We start from the raw sequence: 26,960 nt of genomic DNA on the forward strand, positions 1-26,960 counted from the left end.
GATAACTTTTTTTTGTTGAAGTAGTGATTCCTTAAGCCCTTACAATGCTGCCTAAGCCCTGTGCCCCTGTGAAAGCTTCCTCTAGTGAGCCCAAGAGGAAGAGGGAGATGATGACCATCAGTGAAAAAGTAAGACTGTAAAACTTTTGGATATGATCAAAGGGCAGAAGAGGGTGAGTGTTACGTATCGTGTGAGAGGGGAGAGAGAGAGAGAGAGAGAGAGAGAGTAAATGTATAATTACTGTATAAGGTTTTTTAATTAACTAGGTTTAAATTACTGTATATGTAAAATATAAATACTTTTTACATATTTTAAACATTCTGGTACCCACATACACATACAGTTAACCCTCGGCTATCGCGACTTCGGCTATCGCGTTTTATTGCTATCTTGCACCCATGAAAAGCTGCTAAGATTTCATTATCGCGACCTCAGATGCCTGCTATCACGCACCCAACCATGACGTCATGGGATATCCGAGTGCTCATTGGCCAAAACCGTCTTCACGCCAAGATCAATTCGGCTATCGCATTTTCAGCTATGGCGCGGCTATTTCGGCCGCAGTTGGGCGCGATAGCCGAGGGTTAAGTGTACACGAAAATTCCTAGGGGGGGGCAAATCCTACTTTGCGGTTTTTCACCTTTCGCGGGGGTTTCTGGTATCCATTAACCGCGATAAACGAGGGATCACTGTATATGCATGTACAAAAAGGAGTTTTGGGATTGGCGTAGGTGAAAATAGGGGGAAATGTGCGTGAGTTGTTGGTGAAAGTAGGAGGAAATGCATGCAAGTGGTAGGAAGAAATGAAAATCTAGAGTGGCAGCCTTGCGGCCTGTGTGTTGCTTAATCTGCTTCACTGTCGCCCTAGCTGGCATTCCCCACCCCTAAGAAGCACAACTTCCTGCCTTTCAAAGATAAGTTTGAGCTTATAAGAAAGTGTGAGGTAGGTATAGTTCACAGTGTTGTTGCACTGCAAATGGGTGTCCCTAGATCAACAGTATCAATGATTTAGAAGACCATGCAAGTGTTTTTATTTCCAGAAATGTACTGTACAGCACCCTAATGTGTTTGATAGAAAAAAAGTTAGATATAAATGAAGTACTGATTTAGTCTAGGTTAGTGTTTTTTTAAAGGTTATAGTGATGTTTTTGGGGGTCTAGGCTGGATGTTGGACCCTATCCCCCCTAATTCTTAAGTATCCTATGGGAAAAATTGCTTCACAATTTCAATCAACACTGATTCGACCGATGAAAAACCGCCTCTAACTCAAATTAGATTCCTGAATATAATATATATATATATATATATATATATATATATATATATATATATATATATATATATATATATATATATATATTATATTCAAAATCGTGCACACACACACACACACATAGTGTAGTGGTTAGCACGCTCGACTCACAATCGAGAGGGCCGGGTTCGAGTCCCGATAAGTGGCGAGGCAAATGGGCAAACCTCTTAATGTGTAGCCCCTGTTCACCTAGCAGTAAATAAGTACAGGATGTAACTCGAGGGGTTGTGGCCTCGCTTTCCCGGTGTGTGGAGTGTGTTGTGGTCTCAGTCCTATCCAAAGATCGGTCTATGAGCTCTGAGCTCGCTCCGTAATGGGGAAGACTGGCTGGGTGACCAGCAGACGACCGAGGTGAATTACACACTCACACACACACACACACACACGCAGAATTTGAAGGGATGACATATGAGGAGAGACTAAAGGATATGGATCTGCCAACCCTGGAACAAAGAAGGGAGAGAGGGGATCTGATACAAGTTTACAAAATGATCAACAGAATGGACCAAGTGGATAATGAGAAACTGATCCTGAGAGAAGAATATGACATTCAAAGCACAAGATCGCATAGTAAAAAGCTGAGAAAGGGAAGATGTCTGAGAGATGTTGAAAAATATAGTTTCCAGCAAAGATGTATTGAGACGTGGAACAGTTTGAACGAAGTAGTAGTGTCTGCAACGAGTGTGCATACTTTTAAAATAAGATTGGATAAGTGTAGATATGGAGACGGGGCTACACGAGCATAAAGCCCAGGCCCTGTAAAACTACAACTAGGTAAATACACACACACACACACACACACACACACACACACACACACACACACACACACACACAATCCATAGAATGGGACCATATCAAGAAGGAACAGTGAGACCAATTAAGATATTACTAAAATCACAAGTAGCAGCAGAAGAAGTACTATATAGAAAAACAAAACTCAGAGAAACAGAAGGTTGCAAATATATATATATATATATATATATATATATATATATATATATATATATATATATATATATATATATATATATATATATATATATATAAAGAAAAATAGAAACGAGGAGGAAAGGAAGAGACACAATGAACTGGTGGCAGAAGCAAGAGAAAAAAATAATGAAAGGTCAGAGGAGGAGAAGAAGGCATTTTTGGAGAATTATAGGAGACAGGATAAGGAAATGGTATATAAAAGAGAAAGAAGAGAAAAATGGAGCAAGTTTAACTAAAAATGATAAGAACAAGAGATTAAAAATGATGTATACAAACATAGATGGGATTTTATCTAGTAAATTAGAATTAAGAGATTACATAAAGAAAGAAGAACCAGATATTGTATGCCTGGTGGAAACAAAGTTAAATGAGGCAATAAAATAGACATAGATAAAAGGTATAATATATGGAGGAGAGACAGAGTGGGTAAAGGAGGAGGAGGAGTCATGATGATGTTAAGGAAGGAGATAGTGGTAAATCAAGTGGAGTTTGGGGAAGGAAAATCAGAAATACTGTATGTTAAGATGCATATTAACAAAAAGGAGTTAACAATCATTGGAACATATGTGCCACCAAAAACAAACTCATGGACTAACCAAGAATATAGAGACATGATAGATGACACAATAAGGAGTCTTACAAGAATCATTAAGGAAAGGAGAAAAGTGATATTGGTAGGAGATTTCAACTGTAAGGAGGTAGACTGGGAAAATTATGAAAGTGGTATGGGGGAAGATGCCTGGGGAGATAGATTCCTGAACCTAATGATAGATAATTTGATGGTCCAAAGAGTAAAGGAAAACACAAGATTCAGAGGAAACGATGAGCCGGCAAGATTAGACCTAGTTTTACAAGGGATATACCAATTAACGATGATATAAGATACAAGTGCCCATTGGGAAAGAGTGACCATGTAATATTAGAGATGGATATAGAAGAAGGAAAGGAAGATAGAGATGAATCATACAAAGGAGACCGATTAAATTACAGAAAGGCTGATATTGAGAATCTCAAGAACTATTTTAAAACGTAAACTGGGAGGAGATGGAAAACTCATTAACGGTTCAAGAGAAATATAACTTATTTTTGGAAATATACAAAACTGGGGTCAGGAATATGTTCCAAATATAGACCTAAAGAAGAAGGAAAGAAAGATTGGTTTAATGCAAGATGTGCTAGGGCAAAGGAGAAACGAGATGGAGCATGGAAAAGGTGGAGAAGAAACAGAAATCCAGAAAATAAGGAAAACTTCAAAACAGCAAGAAATGAATATGCTAAGGTGAGAAAGGAAGAAGAAAAGAACTATGAAAAGGACATTGTCGAAAAATGTAAGGAACAACCAAAATTGTTCTACAGATTCATAAATGGAAAAATAAGACAAAAAGAAACAATAGAAAGGTTAAAAGGAGAAAACGGAATGGTGGAAGACCCAAAAGTATGGCAGAACTGTTAAATAGTAAATTTCATGAGGTCTTTACTAAGGAATCCAAATTTGAAAGACCACAGGGTAATAGAGACTGTCTATATGAAAGAGATTAAAGTAACCAAGCTTGAAATAAAAAGTTGATGACGGAATTGGATGAGGAAAAGGCAATGGGACCGGATGAAGTCTCAGGCAGAATACTGAAAGAATGTAGGGAAGAACTAGCAAGTCCAATATACAACATCATAAAATGCTCAATAGAAAATGGAACAGTGCCAGTGGAGTGGAAAAGAGCTGAGGTGGTTCCCATATATAAGAGCGGAAGGAAGGAAGAACCTTTAAATTACAGACCGGTATCACTAACTAGTGTAATATGCAAGATGTGTGAAAAAGTAATAAAGAAGCAATGGATCGAGTTTCTTGAAGACAACAAAATATTATCAAATAGCCAATTTGGTTTTAGAAAAGGTCGGTCATGTGTGACAAATTTATTGAGTTTCTACTCTAGAATAGTTGATAAAGTACAAGAGAGAGAGGATGGGTTGACTGTATTTATTTAGATCTAAAAAGGCTTTTGATAAAGTGCCACATGAAAGATTACTATGGAAGTTAGAGGAGAAGGGTGGCTTAAAAGGAAGCACATTGAGATGGATGAAGAATTACTTAAGGGGAGAGAAATAAGGACGATAGTTAAAGATATGAAGTCCAAGTGGAGAACAGTAGACAGCGGAGTGCCACAGGGGTCAGTATTGGCACCAATACTTTTCTCGTATATATAAATGACATGCCAGAGGGAGTGAACAGCTACATAAATCTGTTTGCGACGATGCGAAACTGTGCAGAGTCATTAAACAAAAGAGGATTGTGAAATACTACAGGAAGACTTAAACAAGATCTGGAAATGGAGCAAAAAATGGGAGATGGAATTCAATGTGGACAAAAGCCATGTCATGGAAATGGGAAAAAGTGAAAGACGACCAGTGGGAATCTATAAGATGGGAGATGGAGTAGAACTAGAAAAAGTAAAAAGGAAAAGGACTTGGGAGTGACAATGGAAGAAAATAATCAACCGGTAAGCCATATTGATAGAATTTTCAGAGACGTATAATTTGCTAAGGAATATTGGAGTAGCATTTCACTATATGGACAAGGAAATGATGAAGAAATTGATAAGTACTAAAATAAGACCTAGATTGGAATATGCAGGAGTTGTGTGGACTCCCATAAAAGAAACACATAAGAAAATTAGAGACTACAAAAATGGCTACAAGAATGGTTCCAGAATTTAAAGGGATGGCATATGAGGAGAGACTAAAGGCAATGGATCTACCAACCTTGGAGCAGAGAGAGAGGATCTGATACAAGTTTATAAATTGATTAACGGAATGGATGAAGTGGATAATGAGAAACTGATCCTGAGAGAAGAATATGACTTTAGAAGCACAAGATCGCATAGTAAGAAACTAAGGAAGGGACGATGTCTGAGAGATGTTAAAAATTTAGTTTCCAAAAGATGTGTTGAGACTTGGAACAGTTTGAGTGAGGAAGTGGTGTCAGCAAAGAGTGTACATAGTTTTAAAGAAAAATTGGATAAGTGTAGATATGGAGACGGGACCACACGAGCATAAAGCCCAGGCCCTGTAAAACTACAACTAGGTAAATACAACTACACAAACACACACACACACACACACACACACACACACACACACACACACACACACTAAGACACCTAAGCAATCATCTATAATTCTACAGTTACCTAAGAGTAAAAGGTGGGAAAGGAGCTGGTAATGTTTGTCCCGTCTCCATATAGTCATGTTAACTGTTGATTAGCAAAATAATGTCCAGTGAAGGTAAATATAAACTGTAGCCTGCGTTTGAGCCATCAGCTGGTTTGTTTACGTCTGCGCAACATGGCGGCCGTGAACTCGAAAGAGGAATCAGACTTCACAGGGTTTCAAGGAATAATGGAGAAGAGCGCTTATGTGAAGAAAATTCTGGAGTTAGAAGGTAAAATTGAAAAACTGTTTGAAAAGTATGAGGGCCTGGAAACGAGTTATGACAATGTAAAGAGAGACTGTGCCGATATGAAGAAGGAAAATGCAGCACTGAAAGAGGAAGTTAAGCTAATTAAAGTGAATTGCGAAAATGTGGAGAATCTCTAGGAAAAGTGATGGAGAAGCAGGCTGAATGGAAAAAAAGTCAGGAAGTGGAAAGAAAGGAGGTAAATTACAAAGTTGCAAGTCTGGAAAAGGAAATCAAAGAGTCAGGGAGAAAACTTTGGGCCTTGCTGAAATTATAGATCAACAGATCATAGAAGAGAAGATAGCTGAGAAAGTGGTGAAGGTTATTAAGTCAAATGAGACATTGGTGAGGGAAACTGTAGACAAAAGAGATGTGTGGTGATATTTGGTGTGGAGGAGGATAAGACACCGAGTAAAATGGAGAGAGAAAAACATAAAAAGGTGATAAATAATATCATTAATGTGGTGCAAGAGGAGGAAAAGACCTAGTACAAGAAATAGAGGACTTCCATAGAATTGGAAAGTTCACAAGAGAAGGTATGAGGCCAATAAGAATCAAACTTAAGTCACAAAAGGATGTAGATGAATTGGTGGAGAAGTCATGGAGGCTAGCCCAGCAGGAAACAACAAGGAAGATTTGGTTGAGAAGAGATCTCGGTGAAAAGGAAGAGAAATGTTAAATGAGTTGAGAAAGGAGGCTTTGAAAAAATGAAGAGAGGACAGAAGAAGAGAAGAAAGAGTTTTCTGGAGAATCTTGGATATGAGACTGAGGAAGTGGTTCATAACCCAGAAAAGTACAGCAAGAAAGGACTAAAGAAACTTACATATGAGCGAAATGTAATGTATTCCAACATAAATGGAGTGATATCGGGATTTTAGAACTCAACGATTACTTGAGGACAAGAACCCAGATATTGTGGGTCTTACTGAAACAAAACTGAGAGAGGAGAAGACCTGATGAAGGTTGGAGAAGGAAATATAACGTTTGGAAAAGAAATAGAGTAGGTAAGATGGGAGGAGGAGTGATGTTGCTGGTTAAAAAAGATATAAAGGTGGATCAAGTGAAAAAAGGTATGGGAAAGGCAGAAGTGCTAAAGATCAGAGCAGAAACTAATGAAGGAAAAAGAGGCACTACATAGTGGTGTACGTACCACCTAAGACAAATGCATGGTCAGTACAGGAATATGAAGAAATGATAAGTGATACAGGAACATGTCTGGAAGAAATGTTGGGTGGCTGTGAACGAACTATAATGATGGGAGATTTTAATTGTAAAGAGGTGTGTTGGGAGGACTGGTCAATGGAAGGATCAGAGACAACATGGGAAATACACTATTGACACTGGCAATGGAAAATGTGTTAACTCAGTGGGTCAAAGAAGATACTAGGTTTGGAGGAGAGGGAGCATCGTCAAGACTGGACTTGGTCTTTAGTACAGAGCCAATGGTCATTGAGGAGATGAGGGTGGAGTGCCCTTTAGCAAAGAGTGATCATGCAGTTTTGGAGTTCAAGGTGATAGACGAAGAGAAATCTAGAAGAAATGAAGAATATAAAGTGGGAAGATGGAATTATGCCAAGACAGATTTTGGAAACCTAAAGAAATTCTTTCAAGAGACAAATTGGATGAAATTCAAGAGTGCTAAGGAGCAAATGAAAAGTGGAAGGAATTTATAAAAATATACAAAGAAGGTGAGAAAAATTTGTACCAATAAGACAACATAGAGAAGTTGGAAAGCAGGACTGGTTTAACGATAGATGTGAAAAGGCTAGAACAAGAAAAGAGGATGCATGGAAGAGGTGGAGAAGGAAAAGACGGATTAAGCAGTGGGAAAGTTACAAAAGAGCAAGAAATGAATATGTGTTGATTAGAAGAGAAGAAAGAAAGAAACAAGAAAAGGATATAATTGATAAATGTAAAGACCAACCAAGGCTTTTTACAGACATGTGAACAACAACATCAAAAATAGAGAAAGTATTGAAAGTTTAGAAGTAAATGGAGTATACAGTGAAGATCCCAGGAAATGGCAGAGGCTATGAATGGATGCTTTCGGAAGGTATTCACAAAGGAGACTGCTTTTGACAAACCACTGGTAATGGAACAGAAAGGGATTATGAAGGAGTTTCAAGTAACTGTGGAGGAGATCAAGAACATGATGGGGAGTTTAGAAGTGAGAAAAGCTGTGGGACCTGATGGGGTATCAGGATGGATTTTAAGAGAATGCAGGAGCAATTGGCAGAAAAAGTTTGTGAAGTAATTGATGCCTCATTAAGGGAAGGTGTAGTGCCCCAAGACTGGAAAAGAGCTAACATTGTCCCAATCTATAAATCAGGTAACAAGAGAGACCCATTGAACTATAGACCAGTGTCACTTACAAGTGTGGTAGCTAAGATGTGTGAGAGGGTGGTGAAGACTAGATGGACAGACTTCTTGGAGAAAAATGACATACTTTGTGAGTGTCAATTTGGTTTTAGAAAAGGCGTTCATGCACGACAAACCTGATATGTTACTATTCGAGGGTGATAGATGTAATACAGGAAAGAGATGGTTGGGCTGATGGAATATATCTGGATTTAAAAAGGCCTTTGATAAGGTACCACACCAGAGACTGATCTGGAAACTTGAAATGGTAGGAGGAGTGCATGGCAGTTTACTAAAATGGATGGAAGACTTTTGGTAGGAAGAGAAATGAGAACAATAATTAAGGACAGACCATCAGAATGGGGATTGGTGGAGAGTGGAGTTCCACAGGGATCAGTGTTGGCACCAGTAATGTTCGCAGTCTACATAAATGACATGGTGGATGGGGTGTCCAGTTATGTGAGCCTATTTGCAGACGATGCAAAATTGTTAAGAAAAGTGAGATGTGACAAAGATTGCGAACTACTCCAGGAAGACTTGGACAGAATATGGAAATGGAGCTGTACATGGCAAATGGAGTTCAACACGACAAAATGCAAGAAAATAGAGTTTGGCAAGAGTGAAAGAAGAATCAGGAGTATGTACAAGATAGGAAATGAAGACATAAAACCAGTCATGAAGAAAAAGACCTTGGGGTGACAATTACCAATGACCTATCGCCAGAGAGACATATAAACAAAATAATTGGAGAAGTATTGAACTTATTGAGGAACATAAGAGTGGCGTTCGTATATCTAGATGAAGAAATGATGAAGAAAATAATTACTGCAATGATAAGACCGAGGCTTGAATATGCAACAATACAGTGGGCTCGAACTTAAAGAAACACATAAGGAAACTAGAGAAAGTACAGAGGGCTGCAACAAAATGGTGCCTGACTTAAGAGATTTGACTTATGAAGACAGACTGAAAAGAATGCAACTTCCAACCCTGGAAAACAGAAGAAAGGGAGACCTGATAGCAATATACAGAGTGATGATTGGCATGGAAAAATGGATAGGGAAGATCTGTGTATGTGGAATGGAAGAATGTCGAGAGGGCATGGGAAAAACTAAAATGGCCACTTATAGGAGAGATGTGAAAAATATAGCTTCCCTCATAGAAGGGTGGAAGCATGGAATAGTTTAGACGTGGAAGTGGTCAACGCAAGGAATATTCATGATTTTAAGAAAAAGCTGGACATTAATAGATATGGAGACGGGACAACACGAGCATAGCTCTTTTCCCGTATGTTACAATTAGGTAAATACAATTAGGTAAATACACACACACACACACACACACACACACACACACACACACACAGAGAAGGACGACATACCGCTCCCGAGAATCAGCTGATCTTCACTACCTTTGTTTGGGTTTACAGTGGCCTGGGCGATAAGTGTGGACTCATTTTTTTTCATGAATACAGTGTTAAATAATAATGAGTGAGAAAGATATTCCATCTAAATGCAGGTATGTGACAAGGAAAGAATGAAAGCTGATGATGACAATGTTGGTGAGGGAGGAGGAGAATTTGAAGGCTTTGATACGGCGCAAACTTCACTATTTGATAGAGTCTTAACTATCGAACGTAAATTAGATAAATTGATAAAGGAGAGTATGGGAATGAAAGAGAATGAAGAACAGGATAAAGAGCTCCAGAAATTGAAAGAAAGGATAAAAGAGTGGAAGAAAACGAAACTAGGCTAAGAACCGAAAATGAAGAATTAAAAGTCCAAATAGCGAACTATAAGAAATTGATGGAAGAAGGACTCGGTAAAGCCGAGAAAGAAAAAGAAAAGCTAAAAGATCTAGTTAACAAAGAAGAAGAAAGAGTACAAGACGTGATTAAAAAGAAGTACAAGCATGGAGAATCCAAGATAAGAAAGACAAGGAATCATTTCAAGAAGTATTTCAAGAACAGTTAAAAGAAAGAGATGAAAATATGACAAGCAAAATGATAGGAGTCCTCAAGAAAAAGAAAATTTAGTAAGAGAAATTGCGGAAAAAAGAAGAGTGTAATTATTTTTGGACTGAAAGAAAAAATGTTAAATATAGACCAAGAAGGAAAAGACGAAATGAAATCAGTAAAGACCTACTAAAACATCTGAATGACGAGGATAGACAGAACTTAGAAGAGGAAGTAGAAGAAATCCATAGAATGGGACCATATCAAGAAGGAACAGTGAGACCAATTAAGATATTACTAAAATCACAAGCAGCAGCAGAAGAAGTACTATATAGAAAAACGAAACTCAGAGAAACAGAAGGTTGCAAAGATATATATATAAAGAAAAATAGAAACGAGGAGGAAAGGAAGAGACACAATGAACTGGTGGCAGAAGCAAGAGAAAAAAATAATGAAAGGTCAGAGGAGGAGAAGAAGGCATTTTTTTGGAGAATTATAGGAGACAGGATAAGGAAATGGTATATAAAAGAGAAAGAAGAGAAAAGAATGGAGCAAGTTTAACTAAAAATGATAAGAACAAGAGATTAAAAATGATGTATACAAACATAGATGGGATTTTATCTAGTAAATTAGAATTAAGAGATTACATAAAGAAAGAAGAACCAGATATTGTATGCCTGGTGGAAACAAAGTTAAATGAGGCAATAAAATAGACATAGATAAAAGGTATAATATATGGAGGAGAGACAGAGTGGGTAAAGGAGGAGGAGGAGTCATGATGATGTTAAGGAAGGAGATAGTGGTAAATCAAGTGGAGTTTGGGAAGGAAAATCAGAAATACTGTATGTTAAGATGCATATTAACAAAAGGAGTTAACAATCATTGGAACATATGTGCCACCAAAACAAACTCATGGACTAACCAAGAATATAGAGACATGATAGATGACACAATAAGGAGTCTTACAAGAATCATTAAGGAAAGGAGAAAAGTGATATTGGTAGGAGATTTCAACTGTAAGGAGGTAGACTGGGAAAATTATGAAAGTGGTATGGGGAAGATGCCTGGGAGATAGATTCCTGAACCTAATGATAGATAATTTGATGGTCCAAAGAGTAAAGGAAAACACAAGATTCAGAGGAAACGATGAGCCGGCAAGATTAGACCTAGTTTTACAAGGGATATACCAATTAACGATGATATAAGATACAAGTGCCCATTGGGAAAGAGTGACCATGTAATATTAGAGATGGATATAGAAGAAGGAAAGGAAGATAGAGATGAATCATACAAAGGAGACCGATTAAATTACAGAAAGGCTGATATTGAGAATCTCAAGAACTATTTTAAAACGTAAACTGGGAGGAGATGGAAAACTCATTAACGGTTCAAGAGAAATATAACTTATTTTTGGAAATATACAAAACTGGGGTCAGGAATATGTTCCGAAATATAGACCTAAAGAAGAAGGAAAGAAAGATTGGTTTAATGCAAGATGTGCTAGGGCAAAGGAGAAACGAGATGGAGCATGGAAAAGGTGGAGAAGAAACAGAAATCCAGAAAATAAGGAAAACTTCAAAACAGCAAGAAATGAATATGCTAAGGTGAGAAAGGAAGAAGAAAAGAACTATGAAAAGGACATTGTCGAAAAATGTAAGGAACAACCAAAATTGTTCTACAGATTCATAAATGGAAAAATAAGACAAAAGAAACAATAGAAAGGTTAAAAGGAGAAAACGGAATGGTGGAAGACCCAAAAGTATGGCAGAACTGTTAAATAGTAAATTTCATGAGGTCTTTACTAAGGAATCCAAATTTGAAAGACCACAGGGTAATAGAGACTGTCTATATGAAAGAGATTAAAGTAACCAAGCTTGAAATAAAAAGTTGATGACGGAATTGGATGAGGAAAAGGCAATGGGACCGGATGAAGTCTCAGGCAGAATACTGAAAGAATGTAGGGAAGAACTAGCAAGTCCAATATACAACATCATAAAATGCTCAATAGAAAATGGAACAGTGCCAGTGGAGTGGAAAAGAGCTGAGGTGGTTCCCATATATAAGAGCGGAAGGAAGGAAGAACCTTTAAATTACAGACCGGTATCACTAACTAGTGTAATATGCAAGATGTGTGAAAAAGTAATAAAGAAGCAATGGATTGAGTTTCTTGAAGACAACAAAATATTATCAAATAGCCAATTTGGTTTTAGAAAAGGTCGGTCATGTGTGACAAATTTATTGAGTTTCTACTCTAGAATAGTTGATAAAGTACAAGAGAGAGAGGATGGGTTGACTGTATTTATTTAGATCTAAAAAGGCTTTTGATAAAGTGCCACATGAAAGATTACTATGGAAGTTAGAGGAGAAGGGTGGCTTAAAAGGAAGCACATTGAGATGGATGAAGAATTACTTAAGGGGAGAGAAATAAGGACGATAGTTAAAGATATGAAGTCCAAGTGGAGAACAGTAGACAGCGGAGTGCCACAGGGGTCAGTATTGGCACCAATACTTTTCTCGTATATATAAATGACATGCCAGAGGAGTGAACAGCTACATAAATCTGTTTGCGGACGATGCGAAACTGTGCAGAGTCATTAAACAAAAGAGGATTGTGAAATACTACAGGAAGACTTAAACAAGATCTGGAAATGGAGCAAAAATGGGAGATGGAATTCAATGTGGACAAAAGCCATGTCATGGAAATGGGAAAAAGTGAAAGACGACCAGTGGGAATCTATAAGATGGGAGATGGAGTAGAACTAGAAAAAGTAAAAAAGGAAAAGGACTTGGGAGTGACAATGGAAGAAAATAATCAACCGGTTAGCCATATTGATAGAATTTTCAGAGAGACGTATAATTTGCTAAGGAATATTGGAGTAGCATTTCACTATATGGACAAGGAAATGATGAAGAAATTGATAAGTACTAAAATAAGACCTAGATTGGAATATGCAGGAGTTGTGTGGACTCCCCATAAAAAGAAACACATAAGAAAATTAGAGACTACAAAAAATGGCTACAAGAATGGTTCCAGAATTTAAAGGGATGGCATATGAGGAGAGACTAAAGGCAATGGATCTACCAACCTTGGAGCAGAGAAGAGAGAGGGGATCTGATACAAGTTTATAAATTGATTAACGGAATGGATGAAGTGGATAATGAGAAACTGATCCTGAGAGAAGAATATGACTTTAGAAGCACAAGATCGCATAGTAAGAAACTAAGGAAGGGACGATGTCTGAGAGATGTTAAAAATTTAGTTTCCATAAAGATGTGTTGAGACTTGGAACAGTTTGAGTGAGGAAGTGGTGTCAGCAAAGAGTGTACATAATTTTAAAGGAACAGTGTACATAGTTTTAAAGAAAAATTGGATAAGTGTAGATATGGAGACGGGACCACACAAGCATAAAGCCCAGGCCCTGTAAAACTACAACTAGGTAAATACATAAACAGTTTGAGTGAAGAAGTGGTGTCAGCAACAAGTGTACATACTTTTAAAGAAATATTGGATAAGTGTAGATATGGAGACAGGGCCTCACGAGCATAAAGCTCAGGCCCTGTAAAACTACAACTAGGTAAATACACACACACAGATGGAGCAGGGAGACAGAGAAACAAGAGGACATTCCAAGAAAATCATGAAAAGTCAATGTCATAGGAATATCAAGAAGTTAAATTTTTCACATAGGACAGTAGACATCTGGAATGGATTAAGTGAAGTGATTGTAACAACAGAAAGTGTGTGCAAATTTATGGAGAAGTTAGATAAATATAGATATGGAGACAGGTCACTATGAGCCCCACTCGAACCCTGTAACATACAACTATAGTCCTGCTCCTCCAATAATGTGGATTGGGTGCGGCTGTGTCGGGGAATTCCCGCTGTACAGTGGTGCCACATGTCTCATAGCCAGCGATGCAGTAGAGTTCTAATATTAGTAAAACTGTAGCAAATATGGTCAGCAAATATACATACGCATTTAACCTTAGTATTACAACGTATGAGAGAACAGTAAACTTATTATTGATAATATATTCATGGTGGACTCATGAGATAGGTAGCCAGATCAGAGAGAAGAAGAGGGCATACAGAGAGTTGCAGAAAAGTGGGGAAGATGTAGATTTGATTAGGTACAGACAGGTCAGAGATGATTTGAGTAAGGTTATAAAAAAAAGTAAAAGGCAGGCAGAGATAAAACTAGCTAGAGCTGGGAGTAAAGATCCCAAAAAATTATATAGTTATTACAAGGTCAGTGATAAAAGAAATAAGGATAGGATTGGACCACTCAGAAAAGATGGTGTAGTAGTGGATCAAAATGAAGACATAGTAGAATTATTGAATGAACAATTTTCTTCAGTATTTACTAGGAAAGAATAGGAAATCCTGTTACAAACAGTGCGACGAGTAGTTTAAGAGCTTTAGAAAATATTGATATAAAACCGGGAATTATTAGGAAATTTATTCTTGAACTAGACGATAGGAAAGCTAGTGGTCCTGATGAGCTACATGCCAGAGTACTTAGGGAGGGTGTAGACAGTATTTCTGAAGCACTTAAGTTAATCTTTGAAAGATCACTTAGGTTTGCTGAGATACCACAGGACTGGAAGTTAGCTAATGTTACTCCAATATTTAAAAAAGGTAGGAAGGATGATGCGAATAATTATAGACCGATCAGTTTAACTAGTATAGTATGTAAGATACTAGAGAAAATCATTAAGGGTAGTATTTGGGAGCATTTAAATGAGAATAGATTAATTAGAGATACCCAACATGGCTTTAGATCAGGGAGGTCCTGTCTTACAAATTTGCTCGATATCTTAGAATATATTACCAAGGAGTTAGATGATGGAAATAGCATAGATGTTATATATCTAGATTTTAGCAAGGCGTTTGATAAGGTACCGCATAGGAGGCTAGTGTACAAATTGAGACTACATGGGATAGGGGGTAGGTTAGTTGATTGGATTAGTGAATGGCTTTCTGATAGGAAACAGAGAGTAGTATTAAATGGGGCAATGTCTGAGTGGAAGGAAGTGGTTAGTGGGGTACCCCAAGGATCAGTGCTAGGACCTCTTCTTTTCTTGGTGTACATTAACGATTTAGATATAGGAATTAGTAGCAAAGTATCAAAGTTTGCAGATGATACTAAGATAGCATGTGCAGTACAGGGTGAAAAGGACAATTACAGAATACAACGAGACCTGGACAGGCTGATAGCATGGGCAGACAGGTGGCAGATGGAGTTTAATTCTAAAAAGTGTCAGGTTATGCATTTAGGTAAAGACAACACAAACTTTAACTATGAGATGGAGGGATGTTGGCTAGAGGCAGTAGAGGAAGGAAAGGATTTAGGAGTAGTGATAGACAGGACTATGAAATTTTCAAAGCAATGTTTAGAAGCAAGAAATAGGGCAAATAGGATCCTGGGTTTTATAAATAGAAATGTTAGTTATAAAAGTAAGGAAGTGGTGCGTAGCTTATATAATTCCTATGTTAGGCCCCATTTAGAGTATTGCATACAGGCCTGGTCACCCCACTATAGGCAGGATATCAACATGTTAGAAGCAGTTCAGAGAAGAGCAACTAGGATGATACCAGCTTTGAAGCGCCTGGAGTATAGAGATAGATTAAAGGCATTAAACATGTTTTCATTTGAGAGGAGATGTATAAGAGGGATATGATAGAGTTATTTAAAATGTTCTCAGATACAAACTACATAGATGTGAGATCTTTCTTTACCTTAGAGGAGGGAAGTAGGACTAGAAATCATGGCAGGAAGATTAGAAAGCAAGGCTGCAGGTTAGATATAAGAAAATATTTCTTTAGTCATAGGGTGGTAGACTTCTGGAATGCATTGCCAGAGACGGTTGTAAATAGCACTAGTTTGACAATGTTTAAAAACAGATTAGATAAGCACTTAAATTTATTAGATTTATAATTATGTATAGCGCTGCATGATAGTTTTATAAGAAATTTACTATAGTTAAACAAGACATGATCCCCATGTATGGGGATTACAGATTGTAGAGGAATTCACTGCAGGACTTAGCCCTGTTAATGGGCCAAATATTTAGAATTAGTATATAATGTATTGTGTACTTGTAAGTGTATCTTTAAGTACTGATGACGAGGTCGCTGTGCGACTGATACAGGATAACCTAGATGGGCCCTGGTGGCCCTTTGTTATCCTATTATTTATGTTATGTTAAGCCTGGCAAGAAATGTGGCATACATATTTTACAGTGTTGCTAAAAAAAAATAATATACTTATAAAGAGGTTTCCTTGCAGTTTGGGATGGGTAAATAGTTCCATAGTTATAATTAGATTATATCGTGAAGGAAAGTACTTTAAAATAAGCTGACATAAGTAAGAAAATAAACTACATTCAAATCCTCATGGCAGCAACACCAATCACGCCCGCCATCCATACAGGTGATGGGAGGTCAGCTGATGTCCTTGACCAGGAAGAAAGAGAGGGGGGAGGAAGAGGGAGAGGGGGGGTAGCCAACGAGGGATTAAAGGTATAGCAATGCTGTACTCCCACTATTTCCCATGGGGGCCACACCCAATCCACATTTTTAGATGAGCAGGACTATAGGTAAATACACACACTTGGGATTGCACTGAACAGTTGAAAGTAGTGCTGAATGGGTAAAGGTAAAGGTAGGTAAAGCTTGCTTGGGCATCCCCAATTTGTTTAGTACTCTCAACTCCTAAAGGATGGGTGGCATCTGATCTACATTTTGCTGGCTAATATTCAAATTTCAATGAAAATTTTTTGGCCTGTCAGTATCCTTTCTGTATAGCTAGGCGGATATATGACTAAATTGTTCATTTTGGGTTAAAAGCATGACATTTGGCAGAAAGTTAGGCTAGGCCTATATGATGATTTTCAGATATGGGGCCATCATGAACTCTGCCCAGGAGGCGAATGGCAGCCATTTTCCAATATGGCCGCCAGTAAAATGTACATAACCTAATTCAGGGTAATTTTGTCAGCATAACGTGTTTAAAAGTGGATTAAATGCTTTCAGATTAATAAGATATTTATTATGACGTTCTGAGGGTAACTACATATTTGACCTATGATGACCTTGGTTGACCTTAAAATGACAATTTTTGCGAAAATAGGGGATTTTTGTCCTCGGTAAGTTTTATTACCATAGTATCGCTCGGTCGAGTCAATCTCCGACCGTCATCAGTTTGCTGACCCTGAGAAAGGCCTAATAATATGTTGAATATGGACAACCTACTTCAAAAATACGTAAACAAAGCTGAACCGTTAAACTTGAGCCCTATATGTAGGTAATACATAGTGGTACACAATACACTCGTACAATACACTCAATACACAAAGAGTGGGTACAAAATGTCATTACTACACAAACTATACACTGACGGTCCAGTACCGTACACACCGAGCCTCAGCCGATAGCCCCAGTGAGTGTCACTGTTGGTTTTCTGATCACCTCCACACTGGCAGAGAGCAGTACACCTCAAGGCCGCCTTGTTGCACTTGCAGTGACCTCTGCAACCTTTTCTGCAGCCACAGCACAGCAGCTCTCGAGAGGAGATGCTGGCCTCAGGAAGGGTAGTCCACAGTGGCTTCCAGTCTGGTGGCTCTGTCCAACCCCAGTCTCCTGGAGATGGAAGGGCAGGAGCGGCAGTAAAGGCTTGCCCCCAGATGTGGCCAGCCTGGTAGACTGCCCTCTTGGCATGCTGCACCAGTGCAGCTCTGGTTGGCGGCAGCGATTCCATTGGCATGCCCGCTTGGTGAAGAGATGCTGGCGCGCCGTCAATGCTGTCAGGTCACTGGTGCGGTCATACAGGAAGACTGTGAAGTGCTCCAGCATGGTCATAGCTTCATCATCTATCTCTCCAGGAGCATCGCACAGGAGACCAAACGTGGCTGTTACATCATCAAAGGCATTCCAGGTCTGCCATGCTAGCTTCTTCCTCTTCTGGTGAAGGATGAGACGACATCACACCCTGTGTAAGCATGGAACATAGGTAGAGCAGTGGCTCTTTCAGGACCAATGCGAGATGCTATTTCGTCGGCAGGTATGTATTTGAAGTTCTGGCCAGTCCCAAAAGCAATCCACAGGTGCTTTAAGTGTAGCCTTGGCACTGCAGCGACTGACAGGACCACCACATCGGTATCAACTGTACGCAGGACAATCTTCTGGCATCCTTGTCGGACAGCATCAGCAGTGTGCAGCAGCATTCTTGTGTCGGCTTCTTCCTGAGTACAGGGGCTCAGTGCTGCAGTGATGCTTTCATCTGGTGGATTGCAAAGAACACCATCACCTAGGGTGGCAACAAGCTGCTTTCCATCTGGTCGGTGCTGCATTTTCATTGTGCATCTAGCCAGGAATGTGAACAGTTCCTGCTTGTTTGCATCAAGTCTCAGAAACTGCTGCCAGTTGCCAGGTAAGTTGTTGTTCCCTTGAACCCGGCGTCTGATCCTTTCGCGCTTTCTGGTTTCAGACTTCAAGCTGTTCTCAAGGTACTGGTCCCACACTATATCCACCCTGTCTGCTCGCTCAGCTGCTTTTCAATGTAAGGCAAGAAGACTTTGTCTGCATAGTCATTGAATGTTGTGCAAACAACTGGCTTCAGCATGTTCACAAGCGCAGCACCATCGAGGATGATCGCATCAGAATCGGGAGCATCAATGCTACACTCAACACTGCTAGTGAGGCAGTCAAGAAGATCTGACTTCTTGCCTGGCGTAACTTGCCATCCTGAGACAGAGACGGTGGGCACCTCTGATTTTCGTGTCTGAAGAATTCATTTAGATCACCGTCTCGTGATTGACACGCAATGTACAGTCGCGAAAATAGTGAGCAGTCACTCTTAGAGACTGTAACTTGGACGTGGACTGGGACTTGCCTCTTGCTGGAGGTTGTCCGAACAGTTGGAGTTTGTTCTTCGTGATCCTGTCACTGAGAGGCTTGCTGCCATTCACGAGGCGCTCTTCAACAAAGGACTGATACTGCTGTACTCCAAGTTCTTCAGCCTGACGAACGGACTTGGCAGCTTCTTCATCCATGATGTCATGGGTGTCAAGACATATCAACTCCTGGCTCTCCTCGATGAATGGATTCCCCATGTCAGTTATGACCTCAACCAGGGAACACACCTGTGTGACAAACGTCTTCTGAATGCTTGCAGTCTGTTCAAGGTGCCTCATCTCTTTGCTCTGCTTGCTCTCCATAGCCTCCACTGAAGACTCAAATTCAGCAATCATCCTTGCCATCTCAGGACCTGCAACAGACCATCTTCTGAATGCTTCAGGGTTTTGTGTTAGGCCCACAGCACCACCATCTTCTTTCAGGGTTGCATTATTCTGCTCATTTGCCTGATCAATGGCCATTGCAGAGAATGGGCGCTGGCTCTTACGAACAGTGAATCCTCCATTGCGAAAATCCTCAACAACTTCTGGATGCATGTGTTCCAGACTGATCATGTCTCGCACATGAACAGATGCCCATCGAGCATAGTTCACATGATCTAGGGCAAAGAACCATGGAATCAGCTTGCTCAAGATCTCAACATAGAGATCAAAGTCAGACTCTCGCAGTGATCTGACATAGGTCATCAGAAGGACCATGGCTGGAAATTTATTAATTGACATATTTTACCAAGCTTGGCCTTGAGGCACGTGTCCTAAGAAAGTCATATTCTGGTCATGGTGAGTTGGTCACCTAGCTAACATCCACGAAAAATTTGGGCTTAAAGCTCATGAGGGCCGAGATATTAGTCGTGGGTGCCCCCACAAGTACCCCTTAGGGTCAATTAAGCCTGAATAGGGTTAATGGAGCAAAATTCTAGCATTTTGGGGTTCAAAATTTTTATGACCACAAAATTCATTTTGAACTTCTGATATTAAAATCTGGATTTATTTCGTATATTTTCAATTTGACCTGACATGACCTAAGATGACCTTTACCTGACATTGACCTCATAAATAGATAAACTGATGTAAAGTTAATCTCCATGTCAAATATCAATCGCCTTGGGCGAAAAATGGGCTAGTTATAAAAGCTACAGCTGAGTTACCTACGAAATAGTCGATTTGTGGCGAAAATTTTGACTTTTGACACGTTATAAGTCCCACATTTTTGACCAATTTCAATGTTATTTTTTTGTTAGAAGCCCTATGAATTCTTCTTAGGATGTGGGTTTGGTTTTTGCTCCCTGTTTTTTGGTTTTGGAACAGTCCTCGAAAAACCGTAGGGAGGGGGCATATAATATTCTACTGGCGGCCATATTGGAAAATGGCTGCCATTCGCTTCCTGGGCAGAATTCATGATGGCCCCATATCTGAAAATCTTCATAAGGGTCTAGACTAACTTTGTGCCAAATGCCATGCTTTTAACCCAAAGTGAACAATTCGGCCATTTTTTGTCATATATCCGCCTAGCTAGTACAACAATGTCTTTCTCAAAGCCTCAGTGTCATACAAACTATAGTAATGGCTACAGGAAAAATAATGATTTGTCTTTCAGTTTTCTGGCAAGGATAAGTGGCTTGTGATTTCCACTCCACATAAGGGCAAATATGTTCCAAAACAGCATTCTATTGAAATAACTACCGAGAAAAAAAAATATTACAAGCTGCTACATCAAATCTCGAATGTGGTTTCATTGAAGAGAGAAAAAAAAAAAAATTTTCATTCATATACATCTTCCAAGCTGTGATGTTTATAAATTCTTCTTGCATGTAGTAAGTGACAGACAGACAGACATTATATTTCCTTTAGTGAGTAAGTAGATTGATAGATTAAGGCATTCATGTGAATGAGTGACTGGATGATATGTAAGGGAAGCAGATAAAGGAGGCTTAGGGTCTCATATCTGAGGCCACAGTCATGCCACTGCATGACATACAACCATTTGAACACAGGCTGAAAAAAAGCAGAATGTTACTTCACTTCACCACAAACACACCATGTCACCCAGAGTTTGGATTTGTGGGAGATTGAAGAGGAAGGATTGATAAGCATAATGCTATTATGTTTTAATCAATTGGTCAAGGCAGAATTGAGAAAATTGGTCATGGAAAAGGAACTATTTTTGTGGAATTGTCAAAATAGCTGTTATGGTTTAAAGCTCCCTATTGACTCATTACTAGCAATCTCATTATGAGTTTGATGACAATCTCTTTCAAGAGCCAATATTTTAAGATTAAACTTCAGGTTTAAACATAGCACTTCTAGTCCCTACTTGATTACCTTCCAAATTTTTTTATCACAGTTCTTAAATGTCTTTGCCTCACAAATACCTCTATCAGACCACTTCATTGATGATCTTCATCTTTCTGGCAATTAAAGAAACTCTCTGATATATCAAAGTGATAGCTTATTGGGTAATGAGAAAATTAGAGATTGAGGAGTGACTAAAGTAGTGATGGCAATGCAGACGTATGTACATATACTGTAGTTACATCAACTATTTTGGCTTTTTTTTATAGTATATTTTATCATTCAAGTAGTTCTTATTAAACTTTGGACAATTCTTTCACTTTATTTTTTTCAAACATTACAACCTATTTTTTTTTCAAACATTACAACCTAATAACATTCAACAGTCATTTACTTCTCCATGCCTTCACATATATCCATGCCAAGATTAACCTTTCAACTAACCTGGTTATGACATTTACAGGTTAGTGCTGAAGTGGAGTCAAGATTTGAGGCCAAGGGTGCCAGTCGTAGTATTGGAGATATAACTGCCCTTGATCTGCAGCTTCACCAACTTACCCAGCAGATACAATTGTCTACTCAGGCTCACTCAGAAACCCACTTGACAAAGAGAAACTCTGCTGGTCGTAGGTCTGATAGAACATCAATGTCACCCACCCAAGACAGTGGGAAAGTGCAAAGTTTCAGGTTAGTACTGAAAGGATTATGTGATAATGCAGACATTGTGAATATGGTAATATGTAATTTTTTCTTAGAGATAACTGTAATATTTGAAAAATTTTGGATAATCATATACATATAAAAAGTCTTTATCTTGCTGATAATTGTAAGAAAAGAAGTAGTTTGGACAAGATATCTGTAAATATTCAAATACTTTAATTTCTATCTTTGCCTCTTGGTTACTAGAGGGGAGAAGAATGATTCTCACCATAATACAGTGCAAGTAATTTGTTCAACAGAGCTTGAATATAGCACTTGTCTGTCCCTGCTACACCAAAATAGAATAATTTCCTTCTCCACACCTCAGCCAAATAGCAAATAAGATCAGTTGTATGACTTTGATCACTTTTACAAGTACAGGTTTCCCTCGTTTTAAGATTGGATTACGTTCCTGAAAATCGGATCGAATAATGAACGATTGGATAGCGAACTAAAGATTGAATAGGACTGTAATGAGGGATAGAGAACACTTTTCTGCATCACCCAAAGAGGTAATGTTATAAACTCATTATTTTTATACAGTGGCTTCTCCTTTAGGCCTATATCCACTAGCAAGATGGAGAGGTAGTAGACACTTGCTGAAATGATAATTTACTCCCAGCGAGGTCTAACAGCACTAGTTAAAGGGGTGCTGTGAACCTTCCATTAAAGCTAGTTGTGATCTCACTGAATGTTTCCCTTTGTGTCTCACAACTCAAGAGGGCAGTCACAGCCTGCCCTCTAAAGACAACTCTCCTTCTTCACACAAAACTACATGCACACACTCACCCTTCACTTAAAATTCAAAATAAAAAAATGGTGACTCCAAATCCACCCTTGGAGTCCCCTTCTGGGGAGGGAACCAGAAATGTCCCCAGGTTGAACTGCTTTCTCGGTGGCAACTCATAATGTCATGATACCTCCCTCATCTTTTTCTTCATTAACTTCTGCAACATTTGCAGTCTTAGAACTAATTTTCAATCTGTAGAACACCACCTCTCCTCAATTAAACCTCATCTTCTTTTCCTTGCTGAATTACAGGTGTTTGAGGTAACTGACAGTAACTCCTTTCTGTTCCCTCGTACTTTCTCTATCCTCATTTTTGTTCTAAAGCTGGATGTTGGTCTTGTGCCCATGCTCTTGAATCTTCCAAGTTTTCCACCATCTGGCTTGAACTCAGTAGTCACTCTCTGACAAAATTTATATGTGCTGTCTATCTCTCCCCTGACTTCTCTGACTATAGTAAATTCTTTGACTATTTAACTTCCAAAGTGGAGCACATTCTGTCCCTCTATCCTTTTGCAGAGATCTCCATCCTTGGAGATTTCAGTGTTCACCACCAGCTTTGGCTTTCCTCTCCCTTCACTGACCATCCTGGTGAACTAGCCTTCAACTTTGCTGTCCTCCATGACCTAGAGCAACTGGTGCAACACCCTACTCATATTCCTGACTGTCTTGGAGATACAACCAACATTCTTGATCTTTTCCTTACCTCTAATCCTTCTGCCTATGCTGTTACCCTATCTTCTCCATTGGGCTCCTCCAATCACAACCTCATTTCTGTATTGTCCTATTTTTCCAATCCCTCCTCAAGATCCCTGAAAGTGGAGGTGTCTCTGACATTTTACTTATGTCAGTATTTGGGACCTGAGGAGGTACAGGTAGTCATCGATTTATACGGTAGATGCGTTCCAGAAGGGACCGTATAAAGTAAAAATCGTATAAAGTAAGGAATGAATACCAACTCCCTAGACTTTTTTTAGTATAAAACAGCGGACCTGAGCTTTGTACAGTACCTCCAGCCCCTTTCCATGAAGCAGCCACGCGATCCTCATGAGCGTGACTCCCAGCACATCCACTTCGTCCCTTGGTTGAACAGGGGTGTCCTCACACCACCACCACCACCACCACCACCACCACCACCACCACCACCACCACCACCACTAGACTTTGAAGGATGTGTTCAAATTAAATAATCTTTCACTTTACATTAAGCACATTTCTATTATGCTTATTAATGCTTTTATTAATAAACTTACAAAGACATAAAAATGACTATGAGAAAGGGAAATGATTAAACACAAAATTATTTTATTAGTACCTCCTTCCTCTATTTTGCTACTTCCTCCTCTGATGTGTCACCATTGTGATCGTCTGTCTCCAATTCTGTTACTACTTGACTTGGTGTGTGCGGTCTGAAGAAGCTTGTTATTGATTGCTGTTTTTTCTTTTGTTGTTTTTCTTTGAGAAGAACCTCATAGCTGATTCTCGGATCTTCGTTGCATTGTGTTTTATGCACCTTATCGTGGCTTCGTTCATGCCCAATGCGGCCCGAATAACACTATTTCGCTGGCCTTTCCTCCAGTTTATATGTCTTCCTTGCTCTCTTGGGCATATCACCACCAGCTGGAGATGCAAAAGGGCACTTGGTAGCCATAGTAAACACTGAGCACGAGAGAGGGAGATGTTGCCACAACCATGCGTAGGTGAACAATGAGGCTGCTTGCGCGGCCAGGGTGAGAGGGATGCGGGTGGCGGGAAACAACTGGCAGGCGGGAAATCGCCGCGCGAATTTTAACTTTATTCAAACCGTATAATTCTGAGGAATTCGTACAGTGTGATAAATAACCCCTATTTTTGGACACCGTATAACTCTGAATTCGTATAAAATAAATTTGTATAAATCGAAGACTACCTGTATTATGTTGATTTTTCCTAGAATGATTACTGTTTCTGTGTTGGAGACCCATCTCTTGTGTGCTGAATCCATAACAATTCTTTTTCTCAACCTAAATCTGCTAACCTAGGTTTAACACAGCTTGTTCTCAAGCTATACACGATAGAGAGGTTGCCCACAAAACGTACTTGAGCCTTCCATCCCCAGAATCTCATGCACTTTATATTTTTGCCAGGAATCATGCCAAGTCTGTTCTTCAACTTGCCAAACACTCCTTCATAAATAAAAAATGGTAATATCTTTCAAACTCAAACTCTTCATAAATAGAAAATGTCAAAATCTTTCAAACTCTAACTCCCTTCATGACCTCTGGCATCTGGTCAAAAACATCTCCAATAACTTTACTTCTTCAACTCTCCCTCCTTTATTTCATCCTGATGACACCACTGCCATCTCATCTGTCTCAAAAGCTGAACTCTTCTCTCAAACCTTTGCTAAAAACTCCATCTTGGATGATTCTGGGCTTGTCCCTCCCTTTCCTCCTCCCTTTGATTATCTCATGCCTTCAATCAAAGTTCTTTGTAATGATGTTTTCCTTGCTTTCACTGGCCTAAACCCTCAGAAGACTCGTGACCCTGATGGGGTCCCTCCTATTGTTCTTAAAAACTGCTTCTATGCTTGCACCTTGCCTGGCCAAACTCTTTCAACTATGTTTATCGACTTCTACCTTTCCTTCTTGCTGGAAGTTTGCTTACATTCAACCTGTTCGAAAAAAGCTAGGCCGTTCTAATCCCTCAAACTACCATCCCATAGCTTTAATCTCTTGCTTATCTAAATTTTTTAAATTTATCCATAATAGGAAGATTCTTAAACATCTGTCACTTCGCAATCTTTTATCTGACTGCCAGTATTACTTCCGTCAATGTGGCTTTACTAGTGATCTTCTGGCGTTCCTTATCAAGTCTTGCTCATCCTCTTTTAAAGATTTCAGTGAAACTTTTGCTGTTGGGTTAGACATATCAAAAGCTTTCAATAGAATCTGGCTCAAAGCTTTGATTTCAAAACTGCTCTCCTACAATTTCTATCCTTCTCTCTACAACTTTATCTCAAGTTTCCTTTTCGACCATTCTAATGCAGCCGTGGTAAACGACCACTGTTCTCCTAAATCTATTAATAGTGGTGTTCTTCAGGGTTCTCTCCTTTCACCCACTCTCTTTCTATTATTCATTAATGATCTTAACCAAACTTCTTGCCTACCCACTCCAACATTGATGATACCAGCTTACATTTTCCACACCCTTTCAGAGACAACCAACCGTTCACACGGATGCCACAGAACTCCTGACTTATGATCTTTCTAAGATTTCTGATTGGGGCAGAGAAGACTTACTGTTCAATGCCCCAAAAACTCAATTCCTCCATCTATCAACTTGACACAACCTTCCAGACAACTACCCCTCTTCTTTAGTGACACTCAACTGTCTCCCTCTTCCACACTGAATATCCTCAGTCTGTCCTTTACTCATAATCTTAACAGAAAACTTCACATCTCTCATCTCTTGCTAAAACAGCTTCTATGAAGTTAGGCATTCTGAGGCATCTCCAACAGTTTCTCACTCCTCCAACTGCTGACTCTGTACAAAGGTCTTATCTGTCCTTGTATGGAGTATTCTTTACATGTTTGGGAGGATTCCACTCACAGAGTTTTATTAGATAGGGTGGAATCAAAAGCTTTTCATCTCATCAACTTCCCTCCTCTGACTTACTGTCTTCAGTCTCTTTCTCACTGTTGAAACATTGCATATCTTTCTATTTTTATCGCTATTTTCATCCTAACTGCTCTACTGATCTTGCTAATTGCAGGCCTCCCCTCCTCCTGTGGCCTCACTGTACAAGGCTTTCTTCTTTCTCTCATCCGTATTCTGTCCAACTTTGTAATACAAGAGTTAACCAGTATTCTCAATCATTCATACCTTTCTTTGGTACACTCTGGAATTCCCTGCTTGCTTCTGTATGGTTTCAAGACATTTTTCCTTGTCTTTAGGCTAATTCTTTACTAATCTTTTAGAGAATTTGCAGTTCAAGTGGACCTTTTTTTTTTTTTTTTTTTTTGCCCTTGGCTTGGTAACCTCTTGCATTAAAAATAAGAGAAAAATAAGCTTCAGTTAAGTTAGCAGGTGCCACTTGTATTTACAGTAGCTGAAGTCTTAATAAAATCCAGATGCAGTGGATGGAACAGGCCCTTCTTCTGCAAATTGGCATAGATTGATAGGGCTTTTAATTGTCACAAGGGAGGTAGAAAAAGGGA

General features: G+C 39.1%; 1 protein-coding gene across 1 annotated transcript in view; it reads left to right on the plus strand.

The window, feature by feature from the left end:
* The window catches only part of LOC123508484, a 97,898-nt gene that overhangs the window by 56,044 nt on the left and 14,894 nt on the right, over nucleotides 1-26,960 (plus strand). Inside the window, exon 13 of the mRNA XM_045262245.1 lies at nucleotides 21,740-21,963. Within this exon, the coding sequence (XP_045118180.1) occupies nucleotides 21,740-21,963 (224 nt within the window). The remainder of the gene's footprint in view (nucleotides 1-21,739; nucleotides 21,964-26,960) is intronic.

This window comes from Portunus trituberculatus, chromosome 24 (genome assembly GCF_017591435.1).
Source record: "Portunus trituberculatus isolate SZX2019 chromosome 24, ASM1759143v1, whole genome shotgun sequence".
Classification (NCBI taxonomy): Eukaryota; Metazoa; Arthropoda; class Malacostraca; order Decapoda; family Portunidae; genus Portunus; species Portunus trituberculatus.